General features: G+C 53.4%; 1 protein-coding gene across 3 annotated transcripts; it reads right to left on the bottom strand.

Annotated features, from left to right (window-relative positions):
* Positions 1 to 306: 306 nt before the first annotated feature.
* Positions 307 to 16,349, bottom strand: TFR2 (transferrin receptor 2). 3 transcript variants are annotated; one of them, XM_055339319.1, is made up of 18 exons: positions 16,102 to 16,349; positions 15,606 to 15,855; positions 15,309 to 15,483; positions 10,043 to 10,183; positions 9,857 to 9,971; positions 9,628 to 9,750; positions 8,935 to 9,051; positions 8,664 to 8,803; positions 8,163 to 8,326; positions 7,251 to 7,370; positions 6,383 to 6,465; positions 6,241 to 6,304; positions 6,076 to 6,143; positions 5,895 to 5,971; positions 5,738 to 5,822; positions 5,422 to 5,649; positions 4,950 to 5,090; positions 307 to 1,058 (listed from the first exon to the last, which is right to left on the bottom strand). In XM_055339319.1, exons 1-18 carry the CDS (start codon positions 16,132 to 16,134, stop codon positions 774 to 776), a joined length of 2,409 nt encoding a protein of 802 aa, XP_055195294.1. In that variant the 5' UTR covers positions 16,135 to 16,349; the 3' UTR covers positions 307 to 773. The 3 variants fall into 3 exon arrangements, with proteins under 3 accessions (XP_055195294.1, XP_055195293.1, XP_055195295.1); XM_055339318.1 differs by having other exon boundaries at positions 15,309 to 15,495; XM_055339320.1 differs by lacking the exon at positions 15,606 to 15,855 and having other exon boundaries at positions 15,309 to 15,495.
* Positions 16,350 to 16,835: the final 486 nt, after the last annotated feature.

A 16,835-nucleotide genomic window follows, 5' to 3' on the forward strand; every position in this document is an offset into this window, starting at 1 on the left:
TAAAATCCACGTGACAGGTTGGAAGACTGTAGGGAAGAAAACAGTTCTGTTCACACCTTTCGAACAAGAGGCCTTGCCAATTACGTAGTCATCCCAGGTCTCAGGAGAAGGTAGAGTCAGCTCCCCACCCCATGATGGTCTTTGGAGAAGGGCTCCCCTTATTTCCTCACGTGACAGAGCAGCTCAGAGTTTTCCTCATGGAGACAGCATTCCTATTTACATCTCTCACCCTTCTGCCCAACCCTTCCTTGTCTCAGGGGAGGGATGACTGGGTGGAGTAAAGGTAAGGAAGCACAAAGGTGCCTATAAACAAGAAGTCACCAGATGGTTTATTAAGGTCCAAACCCCAGCCTCTCCTGCCACAGACCACCTGCTGGGGCTCTAGGCTGTGGTTTCAGCCATTCTCCCAGAAAGAGGGCTAGCTATGTCCCAGGGCCTAGGAAACCTTCCAAAGGGGGGGGACCCTTTCCCAAAGGGTAAGGGGCTGTGCGACAAGGGAGCGGAGGCTCTCAAATTAGCTGACAGTATGGCCGGCCCACTGTGGAAGGCACTGCTCACTGACTCCTATACTGTGGGGCCAGGGTGTGGGTGTCTAAGCTGGCACCTTGGCTGGGCCCTTTGCAGAGATGGGAAAGGCCAATGAGAAATAGGTCAGCAATGAGCGGTGGTACTAGGCACCTCCCTCACCCAGAAAATACTAACGGGGAGGCAGGAGCTCCAGGCTGGAGCTGGGGGCCCATGCCCCCCAATCCCCGCCCCTCAGCCCCGGGGCCTCAGAAGTTGTTATCGATGTTCCAGACGTCCCCACTAAGTGCATTGGCGGCCCCCTGCAGCGTCCAGGTGAGCAGGGCCAGCTGGCGTCGGAAGCGGCTCTCCTGGAAGCCCAGACCCGGAGTCACCTGGGAGGGGGAGGCCCCCGGGTCTCCGGAGCCATCCGAGCGCAGCAGTCGCACGTGGTCTAGCAGCGCGCCCAGCGTGTGGTCTCCGCGGCCCAGGAAAATGTGGCGGAACGGGGAGTCGGCCGGTGACACGTACTGGGACAGGAAGTAGAACTCCACCTGCGCCAAGAAGGGGATCAGGTCGGGGTGGGGGCCCGCCAGAGGGCAGGTTTAACAGCAATTCCAAACCCAGCTGGGGACCTCCCTCGTAGCGCCTAGCAGACAATGCAGAGCAGCTTCTTTAAGTCCCACTCCCCTTGGCTACCCAATGCGGAGGAGCCATCCTTTGACATCACCAGCAGCCGGGTAGGATGCATCCTCCTGCTGTGTTTTCGGTTCCATTCGGTTCTAAGCCTTGAGCCTCCAAGCCCGCGTTGTCTCCCCAGTCTTCACGCATTCACTTGCCTGGCTGAAGCCTCAAAGAACAACCTATCCTGCTGTTCCTTACTTTCCTACACCCCACGCATTCCCAATCACCGTCACCAATGTCCACAGCCCAAAGGTCAAGGGGACAGGCCAGTCCTAATGAAGTGCCGGACTCTGTCCTCCCTGCGTGACTCAGATGCTGTTCATCTTTCCTGAGGGGGCCTCTCTCCTCCCTCAATTCTCCTAACTTTCTTCCACTCCCTCTGGTTCCTTCTACTCCCCACCTGTGGGCAGCCCCAAGGCTCAGCCTCCACCCTCTGCTCTTCTCCTATGTACAGTCCATTGGTTCTGAAGCCTGGCTACTAATTAGAATCACTTGGGGAACTTTTTGATGACATGGCCTGGGTGCCTCCCCAGTAGAATCGGACTCTCTAGGCTTACAGGTTCATTTCTTCTCAAGTCCTCCATCTTTCATGCCAAGGGCTCATCCATACCCCTGGCTGCAGTCAGGACCTTTTGAGGAGAACTGCCAAGCCTGCTTGACAAATCATCCACTGGAATCTTGCCCTCCACCCTCCTGGACCTACCTCACTGGGTAGGGAGTAACTTACACAGCCTCACACACATGTGGGCACCAACTTCTAAAACCTGACCCTAGGCGTGCCTGGGTGGCTCAGCTGGTTAACTGTTTGACTCTAGTTTTCAGCTCATGTCATGATCTCAGGGTCATGAGATTGAGCTCCAAGTCCAGCTCTGTGGTCAGCATGGAGTCTGCTCGAGTGTCTCCCTCTGCTACTCCCCCCTGCTCACACAAGTGCATGCTTGCTCTAACAATAAAAGAAAGAAAGAAAGAAAGAAAGAAAGAAAGAAAGAAAGAAAGAAAGAAAGAAAGAAAAAAGAAAGAAAGAAAGAAAGAAAGAAAGAAAGAAAGAAAGAAAGAAAGAGAGGGAAGGGAAGGGAAGGGAGAAAGAAGAAAGAAAAGAAAGAAAGAAAGAAAGAAAGAAAGAAAGAAAGAAGAAAGAAAGAAAGAAAGAAAGAAAGAAAGAAAGAAAGAAAGAAACCTGACCCTTGCACCCACAATTCCTCATGAGTGCCACAATCTCCCAGGTGCCAGCCTCTCAGCCCCAAAAGTGTACATAAGTGGGATGAGCACAAGCTCTGGTCTCAGACTGCCTGGTTTCTGATTTGGGCTCCACAACTTCCTGCGATCTTGGGTGAGTTATCTTTGTACAAGACTAGCCCTCACAAGGGATCCCTGGGTGGCGCAGCGGTTTGGCGCCTGCCTTTGGCCCAGGGAGCGATCCTGGAGACCCGGGATCGAGTCCCACATCGGGCTCCCAGTGCATGGAGCCTGCTTCTCCCTCTGCCTATGTCTCTGCCTCTCTCTCTCTCTGTGAGTATCATAAATAAATAAAAAAATTAAAAAAAATTAAAAAAAAAAGACTAGCTCTCACAAGATTTGTGGGGGGAGTCCTGGGAGAGAAAATGAAGCTGAGTGCAAGCACATGGCAGCCCTCGGTAAGTGGCAGCTGCTATGGTTTTCCTCCTCCTCTTTCCTCAACACCTTGTCTGTCCATTTTCCTTCCACATGTCTCACTTCATTCCAGTCTCCTCACCCACAGGTGGTATCTACTGCCATCTGCCTCTCTCATCCAGAGTTCGGCTATCACTAACTTCACTCCCTCTTCACCATTTGCACTCTGACCAAATCCTTCCTAAAACTCCACTTCGCCCACATCACCTCTCTGCTCAAACACCTTCCTAATTTCCTTGATACCCAGACCCTAAAAATCCAAATTTCTCATCCTGACATTCAAAGATGATCTCTGATCATCTAACCCCCCAATTTCTATCCCACTGTTCAGTGTACCTCTCCCCTCTGCTTCTCCATAGGCTTCTGTTCTGGCTCATCGGGTCCAAGCCCTGCTCCCAAGGACAGCCAGGCCTATTTCACCACCACACCCTTACTCTGGGTCTCTCCACTGAAATATCTTTACTTTGCACCAACTCAAGTTCTGTCCGTTCTTCAAGACCAATGTCATAGTCTAAAGCAGGGGTTAGAAAACTTTTTCTGCAAAAATCCAGGTAGTGAATATTTTTGGCTTTGCAGGCCATATTGTTTCTGTTGTACTCAATTTGGCCACCATAGCTAGCACAAAAGCAGCCATGGACAATATGAAAATCAATGAGCATGCCTGTATTTCCATGAAGCTTTATTTGCAGAAATAGGTGGCAGGCCAAATTTGGCCAAGTGGCTATAGTTTCCCAACCCCTGGTCTAGAGCCACAAAGTTCCCTGGGTCTGGTCCAGCTCTATGCTGCTCCTTCTGAAGCCCTGAATCTTGTACTCTTCAGCCCTGAGTCTGAATCATGCCCCTTATCCACGGGTGCCCTTTATTCCCTAAGGGGCACGTGGTAACTTTGGGGGTCGGGTGAGGTGAGAATCTTTTTGTGTTCCTGGAGTCTGGCACAGCAGAGGTTAAAGCAAGATCTGTGAATGGGAATGAACTGTGCCCAATCTCTTGTCTCACCCACAGGGTCACCTCAGTGGAGGGGACAAAGCAAAGGGGAGATGGAGAGGTCACGAAGTGGGGGAGGAAGAGGAAACTGCAGATGCAGAGAGTAGAGTGAGGGGGATCAGGAGAAAGGGGCAAGGATGAAAGAGCAAGAGAGGTGGGTTTGTGAACAGAAAGAAGGAATGAGTGATGCCAAGGGAAACAGGGAGGGACATAAGGGGGAAAACAAAACATGGCAGACATGTTCTAAAACCAGTCATTATACACTATGGGTTTCCTGTCCACCCTACACTCACGGGGGATGGTCCTACTTATAATTTCACCCTGTAGACTTTTCCCCATTCCCACAGTCCCTACTTATCCTATTTCCCAAAATCAATGGGTGGCAGGTTGAGTACTCAGGATAAAGAAATGGAAGGAAGTGGAGGAGTTGGAACAGGAGATGAAGTGAGGGTTGCAAAGTATTAAAAACTAAGCAGGAGGGGGAGACCTGGGTGGCTCAGTGGTTAAGCCTCTGCTTTTGGCTCATGGTGTGATCCTGGGATCCTGGGATGGAGTCCCACATCAGGCTCCCCACAAGGAGCCTGCTTCTCCCTCTGCCTATGTCTCTGCCTCTCTCTGTGTCTCTCATGAATAAATTAAAAAATCAACAACAACAAAACTAAGCATGAGGGGTTAGCCAAGGATCTTGTGGAACTTATTCTGACACCTCCTCCAGGCAGCCTCTCTGGGCTTCACCCATCTTATTACCAGAAGGAAGAGAGCTCTGCTTGCTCTGAATGTCTTAAGCCTTTGCCCCTCCTGGGCCATAAGCTTGTGTCACTAGTACTGTGGACAACTGTGTCCACGCTTTTTCTCTCCAGAGGGGTGAAGAGGCAGTGGAAGGCTCTTGGGGCAGGCGGGGAGGAGACCGGGGTTTGTCCCAGTTCTGCCAAGTCGGCCAAGTAGTCCGCCAAGCAGCCGGCCCTCCCTGTCATTTTCATCACTTTGTGGGGCCTGTCTCAGTGGCCGCTCCAGCCTGGCCAGTCTGTGAATGCTGCGCCCAGGACTGGGAGCCGAGGACAGGGTCAAAACAAAGGCGGAAAGAGGGGACAGGGGCGCACAGCGGAGGGGGCGCGGTGGGGTCTCACCCGCATGATGCGCACGTTGTACATGCGCATCAGCCGCTCGTCGCTCTCCTCCGAGCTGTAGATCTCCTTTCGCAGCTTCTCGGCCGCCCGGATGTAGTCCCCTCGCGCCGAGTACACCCACTGGAGGGTCAGCCCACGGGCCTGAGGGTGGAGACACATGCTGGGGCCGCACACAGTGGCTAGGGCCCCGGCCTAGGCTGTGGGTCCAGGTACTGGAGGATGGGGCTGGGACCCTAGGGCTGGCGGAGGAGAGGGATATGGGGGGGAAATGCTGGGAGAAGGAAGAAAACCTAGGCGGTTGGGAGGATACTAGCTGGGTCCCGGGGCAGGAGTAAAGGGGCCAGGTTGCCCGAGGGGATTAGACCCTAAGGGCTGTGGGGAGGAGGGGCCAGACCTCTGGATCCTGCAATACTTTGAGAGGATATAACGCCCCCCACCCCCAGAAGCCAGGAGCAGGGTTGTTATCTCGGACCTTCAGGTCCCCAGAGAACTCATTGAGGCTGCCGATGTGCCTGAGGACCACGTCCCCGTAGCGGCCAAAGTCCAGAGGCAGCAGGTGATCGTGGCTTAAACGGATGAGGAGCTGCCCAGCGAGCTGGGCCACAGCCTGAGCCACGGCGGGCAGACGGCCTCGCAGCACCCTGTGTAGGTTCTCATACGTGTCGTCCTTCGTGTGCAGGAACGGGTACGCCTGGCCATCCTGCCGGGACAGGGCGTGGGCTGGCGCAGGGGCATGGTGCACATAGGCGGAGGGGCGGCTGCTCTGGGGCAGGGCCAGGAAGTCTCACCTCCGTGAAGGAGAACTCGACGGCAGGGACCCCCGCAAAGGCCGTGAAGGAATAGGCACTGCTGTCCATGGGCAGTGGCCGGATCCTGGGAGTGGGCAGTGGGGAATGCTCTGTTGTTCCTCCCGCAACATCCTCCCCCCTCCTCATCCCAACTTACACTTCAGCATCCCAGCTGTGATTGTTGAACACCACCTGCTCATAGAGGGTCTGCCCACTGCGGTTAGGAGAGTCCACCTGGGGGCAGGGTAGGGGGCACCGGTCAGGCTGCAACCAGCTTCCCTTCATCCCCTGGCTGCCACCAGCTTCCCTTCATCCCCTGCTCATGGCCAGGCTCTTGCCTGCTTCAGGATGTTCTCTATGAGGCTGATCAGAAGGGGGCTGGTCTTGGCATTGAACTTGTCGTCTCCTGCAGAGAGGGAGGAGAAGGGATGCCAGGCTCCAGGCTTGGCCTCGAGGCCAGGGTGCACCAGAGCGGCCCGGCTGGTGGCAATGCCCCCACTCACCCAGCACTGCATTGTCCAGGCTCACATAGACCACGGCTTTGAGGTGCAGCACGCTGAGGTAGCCCTGTGGGTGAGAGATGTGGAGTTGAAACCCCCTCACCTCTTCCCACTGCCCGACTCCCTGCTCTGGACCCCACATTACCTCCAGCCACTCTGTGGAACCCACACTCCCGAAGTCCCCTCCGTCCCAGCTGATGAAAAGAAGACTCCTGCGGGGCTGGAAGCCTGGAAGCATAGTGGGTCAGGAGGATGGGCTCCGCTGGAGGCCAAACAAAGACCTATCTTTGTCTTCTTCTGTCCTGCTTCCTTAGGGTCTCTCTGTCCCTCCCACCAAGCCCCCAGCCCAGCCCAGCTCACCTGGTCTGCCCTGACTCAACCATAACCGCGATGGAGATTTTTCTTTTTTTCTTTCTTTCTTTCTTTCTTTCTTTCTTTCTTTCTTTCTTTCTTTCTTTTTTAAGATTTTATTTTGTTTATTCATGAGAGACACACACAGAGAGAGAGAGAGGCAGAGACACAGGCAGAGGGAGAAGCAGGCTCCACGCAGGGAACCTGATGTGGGACCCGATCCCGGGACTCCAGGATCACACCTGGGCCAAAGGCAGGTGCCAATCCACTGAACCACCCAGGGACCCACAGAGATTGCTTCCATATGGAGTCTCCTGCTTAGTTCTTCACTCAGACCAAGGACTATTATTATCATTGACCCTTGAACCTGGTTTTGAACTGTTTGGGTCCCCTCACATGCAGATTTTCAACTGAGCAGGAGGAGTCAGTGCCCCTACCCCAGGCGTTGCTAGTGGGTCAACTCTACTCTTTGTTTGGACAAAGGAGACAGAAGTAAAGTGACTTGCCCAGGGCCATGCAGCTGGGATGTGGAGAAGCCAGGTTTGGAGACCAAGTCCAAGTGGCCACGTGCTCAGTGCCTCTAGCCTGTGCTCCTGACCACCTCTCTGCCCTGTCCTGGCTTGGGCCACAGCCCCAGCTGCCGGCCCAGGCCCTGACCTTACCATTGCTCACCATGGAGGAAAAAGTCCGCACCAGCTCCAGAAGTATGGCCGTCCCCACAGCGGACTTGGCCGCTCCTGGGCCCCACGCGTCCCTCTGGGCCCCAATGACCACATAGTGATCTGCAGGAGGGGAGGTTTGGGGTCTTGGTCCTTACATGGCAGTACCCAGAGAACGCCTGGGAGGGTCCGTGCTGGTGGGAGCTCACCACCATTTCTGCCCCCCCGCCCAGTCCCCACCTCCCAGCCCAGTGATCCCTGCTGTCCTAAGGGAGTGCCTCTCCTCCCCTTGGCCTTGCCTGGATGGCCTGCTCCTTCAGCAGAGTGCCTGGCCTCATTCTGGATTCCATTACCTCCTTGGTCGGCCACGTCCCACACAAGTCCTGAGAGGTTTTCCTCCTTCACGCTTCTCTCTGATCCACCCCAACCTGGGCCCCAGCAGTCTCCTGCGAGCCGCATTGCGGGACCCCTGTGTCTCTCCCTCAGTGCTTGTAGGTACCATACTCTTTGGCTCAAGAACCCACTTTTATTGCCCACCGCCATCCTCATCCAGTTAGGCTTGAAAGGTTCATCTATCTCATGTGAACCCTCGTTCATGCTATAATATCACCCAACTCATGCTTGCTCACCTCTGGTGCTAGGGAGCTCACTACCACACAGAGTTCTGTCTCTGGACAGATTTGACTATGGTATCTACTCCCTACCATCCCCCTCGATCCCAGATCGGCCTCAACTTGCCAGCCTCCCTCCCTGCTAAGCCCTGCCGCCCCCCCCACCCCCCCCACCCCCGCCACTGAGCACAGCTCTTGGCCACTCCCCTGGGGCTTCCCACTCCAGCACCGTCTCTATCCAGGGTTTATAAGGGGGGCCCCCTTCCTGCAGGCTGTAGGGTAATGCTGGGCCACACTGGCACACCTGGCTCTGAGCGGCCCTCAATGCAGCCAAAGATGTTGCTGATGGGGGTGGAGACCCTGTGGTTGTTGACTCTGAGGTGCAAGCCTGGCCCAGGGCCCAGGTGATAAGGGGAGCCTAGGAGGCGCCCCTGCCACATCTGGGGGGCCACAGGGCCTTGGAGCTTCCTGGAGAGAGACGGGGCAGAAAGGGTTGGAAGTGGCAGAGAGGCCCAGGCTGTACAAGAGCCCAGAGCTCCCTCTTTGCTCTTTCCCTCCCATCTTCTGGCCCTAGCTCTACTTCTGCACTCTGCCCACTGCCTTGGACAGCTGTGCAGGTTACGTCCTGCACAGAGGTGCCCAACGGAGGTGGGTGTGATATCCAGCTAGAGCTCCACTCACCAGACAGTGGGCCCTGGCGTGAGGCTGTCCCCACCCAGATTCATCTTTTTCTAGTTCACCCAAAAGCACTTTACAGACTAGCTACATCTCCCTCCTCCCCTCCTGATTTCCAAAGGCCCCTCACCTCAGCAGGAGGGAGGCAATGTCCGCGCTGATAGGCTGGGCTGGGATGTTAGGGAGGCCAGAGGACTGCACTGGGGGGAACTGAGTTTGATTAAAGGAAGGGAAGCCAGGTGTGTAGGGGTCCCCAGTTCCCAGGTGTACCTGTGAGGAAAGGAGTGTCTGCACTGAAGCTATGAGCTGGTCTCCAGGAGTAGCTTGCCAGCCTCATCCCAGACAAGGAGGTATAGTTTTTGGGATCCCAAGAATCCCCAGCTGGCCACCCCCAGACTCACATGTCCATACACAGCCCTGTGGCTGGACAGGCCGAGCTTGTGTGGATCCTGGGAGAAGTCAGCTGGATCAGGGTATATGAGCACTCCTTGGGCCCCAAAGTCTTGGGCACTGGCCACCTGGGGAAGGGAAGTGGGTAATGGACTCCTTCAACCCAGGGGGAAAACTAATTTATAAGGCCAGGAGAAGCAAGTAAAAGTGAAATGGCACTGCCTCTACTCTGCTCTTATGGAACCACAGAGAGGCTCTGGGTACCACCCGACCCTCACCTTCCCACAGTGCCTTGACATCTCTCAAGCCCCACTGTCCTCTGCATTCCTCCGTGTTTGGTACCCATCCCAACCTCCTGATTTTGTTTCCCACCAACATTTCCTTTTTTAAAATTTTATCTTTTTAAAAGATTTTATTTATTTATTTAATAGAGAGAGAGAGCACAAGCGAAGGGAGTAGGAGAGGGAGAAGCAGACTTCTCGCTGAGCAGGGAGCTCTGTGAGGGACTCGATTCCAGGACCCTGGGATGCTTAACTGACTGAGCCATCTGGCGAACCCCCACCTCCCACCAACATTTTCTTATGACCCACTTGGTTCTTCCTTTTCTCTCTCTGACAGGCTTCTGGACGCTTCCCATCGGCCCCTATCCTATCTTCTTGTTCCCCAGCCCTGCGCCCTCCCGGCTCCTTCCTGGGGAGCCTCACCTTCTGGGCGAAGCTGATCTCTCCCAAGCGCACCAGCAGGAGGCGCCCCGCCGGCTCCACGCCCCGGGCCCGCAGGTCCTGCAGGTCTTCCGGCCGCCCGTAGTGGGCGTACACCAACTCTCCCTGGGGACGGGGAGGACGAGGAGGTGTGCTCTCCAGGTCCCTCCTCCGCCACCCGGTAAAGGGCGCGCGCTGCCCCCGTCCTGGGGGCGGCACACGAGGCGCTCACCGTGGCGTTGCCCGTGGCGCTGTAGGGACAGTAGACGTCGTGGTCCTCCAGCGGCAGGGGCTCCCCGAGCGTCCCAGCCGCCGCACCGATCCAGTGCAGGGTATTGGGATGAGCCCTGAAGAGCAGAGGTGGTGAGCGTCCCCGCGCGCCCCCCGCGCGCCCCCCGCGCCCCCCGCGCGCACTCACGGGTCCGGAAACTGCAGCCCCACGTAGTGCGTGTCCATCCACACGTGGTCCAGCTTTTGGCTCGAGAGCGCCTCGCGGATGTCTTGAGCCAGAGCCGCCATCCCAGCCGAGCCAGACATCCTTTTCCGAAGGCTTGTTTGCCTGAGCGGGAAGAGGGGGGATTGGGGGCGCGGAAGGGGAGAGGGACTTCTCTGCCCCTGGAGGAGAGGGAGGGAGGAAGAAATGGTGCCAGAGACGTGGGGTCGCCCTGGTCCTGGGCTGTGAGGGTCTCCTAAGCCTCTCTCTGACCCTGCCATCGCCATCCATCCCATCACCCGGGCTGTGGCTGTGACTGAGCGTCTCTATGGACTCCTTCTGCTTAAAACCTTAGCTTCCAACAACCTGGTATCCTGCCCACCGTCCCTTAGGTTTTTCCTGGCTCAGGCCAAACTCACCAATCTATCTGCTGCCCCCCACCCCCCCCCACACACATATGCACACTGGCCTGTGCTCTGCCCCTTACCTGAAAATACTTTTCTTCCAAAGGAGTAAGGGGGCAGAGGCGGCCCTTCATCTCCCCTCTCTTCCAGCTGCGCCTCACGGAGACATATTACGCTATGGTTACTGGTGTGATAGTGGGGTCCCCGGTCTTGGAGACCTCACCCTGTGTCTTTTTCCATAGTTACCACCTAACTAGTGAGCCTTTTGTCTCGTGAGCCCCTCCTGTGCTGCCCTCCTGCCCCAGCCATAGGCTGTGCCTCACGCCTCATGGCCTCCTGACCAACCCACTTCATCTGTGTGCTCTCCAAGGCAGACTCCTCCCTCCTCAGCATCAACCTTAAATACCTCTCTACCTTTTGCGTTGGCAAAAACCCAATTGTCCCTTGAGAGGCCAGGTCTCCTATGGGGCTCGGGAGAGAACTCAGGTTCCCATACACCCCGGGCTTGGAGTGGAGGCAGCCTCTCGACTCCACTATTGGAATTTCTGGCCATTTCTCCTCGAGTAAACCTCTCTTCCTTTGAAGCCTGTGCCATCCAGTGATCCCCTCCTCTGCCCCTCTTCCAGCCAATTGGTCACTTGACCGATTTCATCAAGGACTTTGGCATCTGGCTTAGCATTTTCCTCTCTAAACCATGGTCCACTCACTTTGTGTCACCATTTCAAAACCCACGCGCAGGGTGTACTGTAGTCTCAGCCACCACCCCTCAGCTCTCAAGAGGACTCCTGTACTCATGACCCCACGGTCGCCTTGGCTTTCTCAGTACCATTCCTGCCACCCCCTCCTGATCTGATCCAGGAGCTCCAGCACTGCGTCAGTCAGTGCATTTTCATAAAATACATGATGCACAGTGTGGATTCCTGTGCCTAACAATAAATTAGATGTACACACTGCAACATAGACCTTGAAAACCAGATATTCAGTTAAAAAAAAGTTTATCAAAATTAAAAACACACACTAGAGATAGCTATATTTGAGTAATGGGTCTTGGAGTGATTTTTTAAAAAAAATTCCTCCTTCTATTTTTCCATATGGCTTAACTTTTATTTATTTTTTAAGATTTATTTATTTATGAGAGACACAGAGAGAGAGAGGCAGAGACACAGGCAGAGGGAGAAGCAGGCTCCCCACAAGGAGCCTGATGTGGGACTCGATCCCACTCGATCTCAAGACCCCAGGATCGTGACCTGAGCCAAAAGCAGATGCTCAACCGCTGAGCCACCCAGGTGTCCCTCCATATGGCTTCACTTTTAAAATAAGGAACATAGAGGATTTTATACAAATATTTTTGTATAAAAAAAAACAAATATTTTTGTATAAATGTTTTGAAGAACCTATATATGCATGTAAAACATTACCTATACGATAAAGCGACACATGAATTTAAAGGTACACGTGAAACACATCAAATGAAGTGCTTCTGGGGGAGGGTGCAGGGAGGAGTGCTCAGGATTAGGGCTGGAAATTAAACAAAAAAGCCCTTCACTAGGGTGCCTGGCTGGCTCAGTCCATAGAGCACGCAGCTCTTGGTCTCAGGGTTATAAGTTCGAGCCCCATGTTGTGTGTACAGATTATTTAAAAATAAAATCTTTAGGGATGCCCGTGTGGCTCAGTGGTTGAACGTCTGCCTTTAGCTCAGGGCATGATCCTGGAGTCTTGAGATCAAGTCCCACATTGAGTCCCACATTGGGCTCCCCTCAAGGAGCCTGCTTCTCCCTCTCCCCATGTCTCTCCTTCTCTGGGTCTCTCATGAATAAATAAAATATTTTAAAAAATAAAAATAAAATCTTGAAAAAACAAAACCAAAAAAGCCTTTCATTGATGATACTGAACTATCATCACAGGGGTATCATAAACTCTGTTTTTTTGTGATACTCTATTGTTTTAAATTTCTCATTTTTCTCTTTCCTCTTAGAATAAAATCCAAAGCAGTTTGCATAGCTATTAAGATCTTTTAGGGGGATCCCTGGGTGGCGCAGCGGTTTGGCGCCTGCCTTTGGCCCAGGGCGCTATCCTGGAGACCCGGGATCGAATCCCACATCGGGCTCCCGGTGCATGGAGCCTGCTTCTCCCTCTGCCTATGTCTCTGCCTCTCTCTCTTTCTCTCTCTGTGACTATCATAAATAAATAAAAATTAAAAAAAAAAAGATCTTTTAGGGCCTGAGCCATATCCACCTTGACACTGCAGCTCCCCAAGGCCACAGGTCAAAAACCAAGCTCCATGATGTGGCATTCAAGACTTTTCTGGGTCTGTCCCACCTCCTGTCTGTCCCCCTCTGCTCTCATTCAACCATATAGACCTTCATTTACTTCTTCCAATAGGCTACCATTTCCCAGCCCAGACCCTTTGCACCTGCTGTTCTCTGACCTGAAATGCTTTTCCACCTTCTCTTTGCCTGGTGAATGACTCACCCTTCAGGCTTCAGTTCATCACTTCCTCAAGGAAGCCTTCCCTGGCCCCTCAATTAAGTTAAGTCCTCCTGGTTATTCCTCACATCCTTTACTTTTCCTTCAAAGCAGTGATTCTAATAATAAATATATATAAAGTCTTTAAAAAAAATGTTAAAAAAAAAAAAGGGCAGCCCCGGGTGGCTCAGTGGTTTAGCGCCCCCAGGGCGTGATCTTGGAGACCCTGGATCGAGTCCCACATCAGGCTCCCTTCATGGAGCCTGCTTCTCCCTCTGCCTGTGTCTGTGCCCCTCTCTCTGTGTCTCTCATGAATAAATAAATAAAATCTTTTAAAAAATAAATAAATATATAGTAATGAATGAGATTATTAGTTCAGTAATGAGTCCCCCCCATAGACTGTAACCTCCATAAGGACAAGGTTCAGACTTTTGTTCTCTGCTTTATCGCCCCCACCTACTTAACTGAGTACCTGCCACATAGTAGGTTCTCAAAAATATTTGGTGGATAAATGAATGAATGACCTTGTCAGTGTCACTGTCAGTCCAGCTACTCATTTCCCTTGCCATACCCACACTGGCCTTGTCATTACCCAGAATTCCACCTTGGAATATTCATCCACTGGGGATACACTGAACACCAACTAAATGCCAGGCACTGTGCTAGGTGCCAGGGACATCAAGATAAATTGGACATGGTTTATCAGATAAATCTTCAAAGTTCCAGTATCCCACTCTCTGACTACATGTCCAGGTTCCAGCTTGCTTCTTGACCCTCACTACACCTGCTCTCCAACCACATTGAGTTCTCCAGATTGTCCAGTTTCTTCCTTCTCCAACCACCCTGGAGTCATGCATCACTTCCTTGCTTGCTCCCCTTCACCATCACACTCCTGCCTCCCAGCCCTCTGATGGTATCCACAGTGCCACACCTTACCGTGGGACCTGTCAAACCGTCCACCTGTTCAGCCTGTACCCAAACAACTGAGTGTTGCTCAAGAAAATAAGAAGCCCTGTATGTTGTTGATGCCACAGAGCTAAAGTCTTTGGGCAAGATATCCAAAGAGTAATAGTACGCCTTGATCAAGTTTGGCGTTGATCTCAGACAAGAAAATCTATCAATATCAGTTACTACAGAAACATAAATTTAAGACGTGCAAACATAAATCAAAGCAGAAACATCATGTGATCATCTCAATACCTTCTGGAAAAATATTTGAAAAAAATCCAAACCTGTCCCTCCTTTCCTGATCATTAAGAAGAAGAAAGAGGAAGCCAGGAGTAGAAGGCAACTTCCTTGATTCACTTTTAAAAACCTATCTGGGGGACGCCTGGGTAGCTCAGTGGTTGAACGTCTGCCTTCTGCCCAGGGCATGATCCTGGAGTCCTGGGATTGAGTCCCACATGGGCCTCTCTGTGTGGAACCTGCTTCTCTCTTTGCCTGTGTCTCTGCCTCTCTCTGTGTGTCTCTCATGAATAAATTTTTAAAAATTGTTTAAATAAAAAATTAAAAAATAAAAAGCTATTTGGAATCTACAGCAAAGTTCACACTCAATAACAAATTCATATAAAAACATTCCTACAAAAATCAGGAGATAGGCATATCTCCTGTCATCATTACCTAAATTCACATCCCCTCTAATGCAATAAGCAATGAAAAAGACATAAAAAGTACAAGCTTTGAAAGAGAAGCTGTGTATCTCTCACTAGTCATCTAGCTTAGATGACTTTCTACTTAGAAAACCCAGGAGAATCCACTGAAATACTATTCCTGACCCAAGAGAGGGCTCCTGGTGGCCTTACCTCTTCTCTGGACCTACCTGGGCAGCTCCTTCCTGATGGGGGACGTGACCTCAGCAAAACAAGAGAAACCCCTGGTCTACTTGTGCTGTGCTCTGGGCTTGCACTCTCTCTGTCTTGGAGGGGGATAGTTTGTGCCTACAAATGCATTTACTTGCTTGCTCCATTTTTTTCTGACTCCTTAAAATGTCCCTTCTCAGAGCACCCCCCCCCCCACCCCCAGCCACAGGTCAAAATCCAGGCTCTGTGATGTGGCATTCAGGACTTATCTGGATCCATCCCACCTCCTGTCTGGATACTGAAACCCTAAGCTCTCACTGAGACAGTCAACTCCTGCATCTCCCACATGTGCCAGGTTCAGGGACAGAACCCTCTATATAGTATCCGGAGCACCCTCCCTACCCTCAGCTCCAAATACCTGACATCCTTCCTAGGACCTTGGAACAGGGAGGTCTGGGAGGCAAGTGGAAGGACTCAGAAGGGACCCCACCTCAAGGGCCTGGGAGATGAGTGAGGGAGGCTGAGTCCAAGCAAGTGGGTGGGGGTTTTCAAGGGCCGGGAAGGGGGCAGGCTGATCCTTACCTGATGATGTCCTCCAGGCGCCCCTCCCCCAGGAGCCGCAGGAACATGGCCTGGAGGTCGCTCCAGTACAGTGTGCCCTGGTGGGAGTCTGGGCCTGGCTCATAGTTCATGTCCTCACTGACCACCAATACATCATCCCCGCACGCCTGGCAGGACCCTCTGAAGGCCACATAGCCTAGAAGGAAAGCTGAGGGATGGCAAGATGGAGATTTTCCTTGTGTCCCACTCTGGACTCCATAAACCCCCTCAACCCAGGCCCTTCACTGGTTGGGGGGTGGGGGGACGGAAGGCTCTCACCCCCAGTGAAGATCAGCAGGGCTGTCAGGACGAGGTAGGGGGCAGCCCTTCGTCCTGTTGCTGCCAAGAGTCCTAGGCTTTGCCCCCCTGTTCGAGAGCCCAGGTCAGGGCCCCTGAGCTCCATGGGGCAGAAGTGGACTGCTGGCTCAGCCCCCTCCTCCCCGTCTTCCTCTTCCTCCTCGAGGCGCCACTGCTGGGTGCGCTCCACACGCTTGTAGATGGTCTGAGAGGGTCGTGGGGACAACCTTTGCTGTGGGGGGGGGTATGGAGGGGAATGAGACTGGGGAAAGAGTTGTGGGGGATGGGGCAGGGGCTGACCCTAAGGGTAGTGACTCTGGAGTGCCAAAGGAGCATAAGGCAGGGGAGAGGGTCCTGAGAGGCAAGTTGAGAGCAAGAGATGGAGGTGGGGAGGGGACGGGCCAGCCTTGGGGTTGGGAGGAGGCTGAAGGACCTGAAGGGAAGGCCTAGAGTTGTCCCCCAGCTCACTTGGTCTTACCGTTCTCTGAAGTAGACCCCAAAGTCGATCCATGCTCGTGCCCCCTCCGGAGCCCTGTAGGCTGTTCCCCCCACAGTGATAAACCGTTTGTGGGAGCCTCTAGAGGGCCCCTTATCAGCCCTGGCAGGCAGCCTGAGCCCAGACCGTTCTTCTCCCCGCAAAAGGGTGGGGGCACAGTCCTGGCCTCAGTCCAGCTCTGCAGATATGAACCCCCAGCCCAAGCTTGAGAAGAGGCACTGTGCCCTCCCCTGCCAATCCCTCTGGTCCCACTCCTGCCCCCTCCCTGCAAAACAATCAATTTTTTTTTACCTTGGGGCAGACTTTGGCCTCCTAGTTCCCGGCAGGGGTGGGGGAGGGGGGCTGATGGCTGAGGAGGGCAAAGATAAGGATGCCCTCTTCAGCTACCATCCCTCCCAGTGTCCTTGGGGACCCCTTCCTAAGCTCCCCACCGTGAAAACCTCACTCCTCCTCAACTCATGTGGCTTGCAGGCCCACTACTGAGTGCCCAGCCAGGCCTTGTAACACATCAGTTCCCTGTTCCGACACCTGCCTCCATGAGATCCTAAACTGAAATTGCCACAGTGGTGTGACCTGGGGGTTGGTCTGGCCATGCAGATGCCTGTCTTGCTGGAATCAGCCTGAAAAGGGGGTCTCAGGCTCTTGTTAACTTCTGGGGAGGGAGGGGCATGGGTGGGAACATATGATCAAGTAGGACTAGTGAGTGCTCCATGTTG

This window comes from Nyctereutes procyonoides, unplaced genomic scaffold (genome assembly GCF_905146905.1).
Source record: "Nyctereutes procyonoides isolate TBG_1078 unplaced genomic scaffold, NYPRO_anot_genome, whole genome shotgun sequence".
Taxonomy (NCBI): domain Eukaryota; kingdom Metazoa; phylum Chordata; class Mammalia; order Carnivora; family Canidae; genus Nyctereutes; species Nyctereutes procyonoides.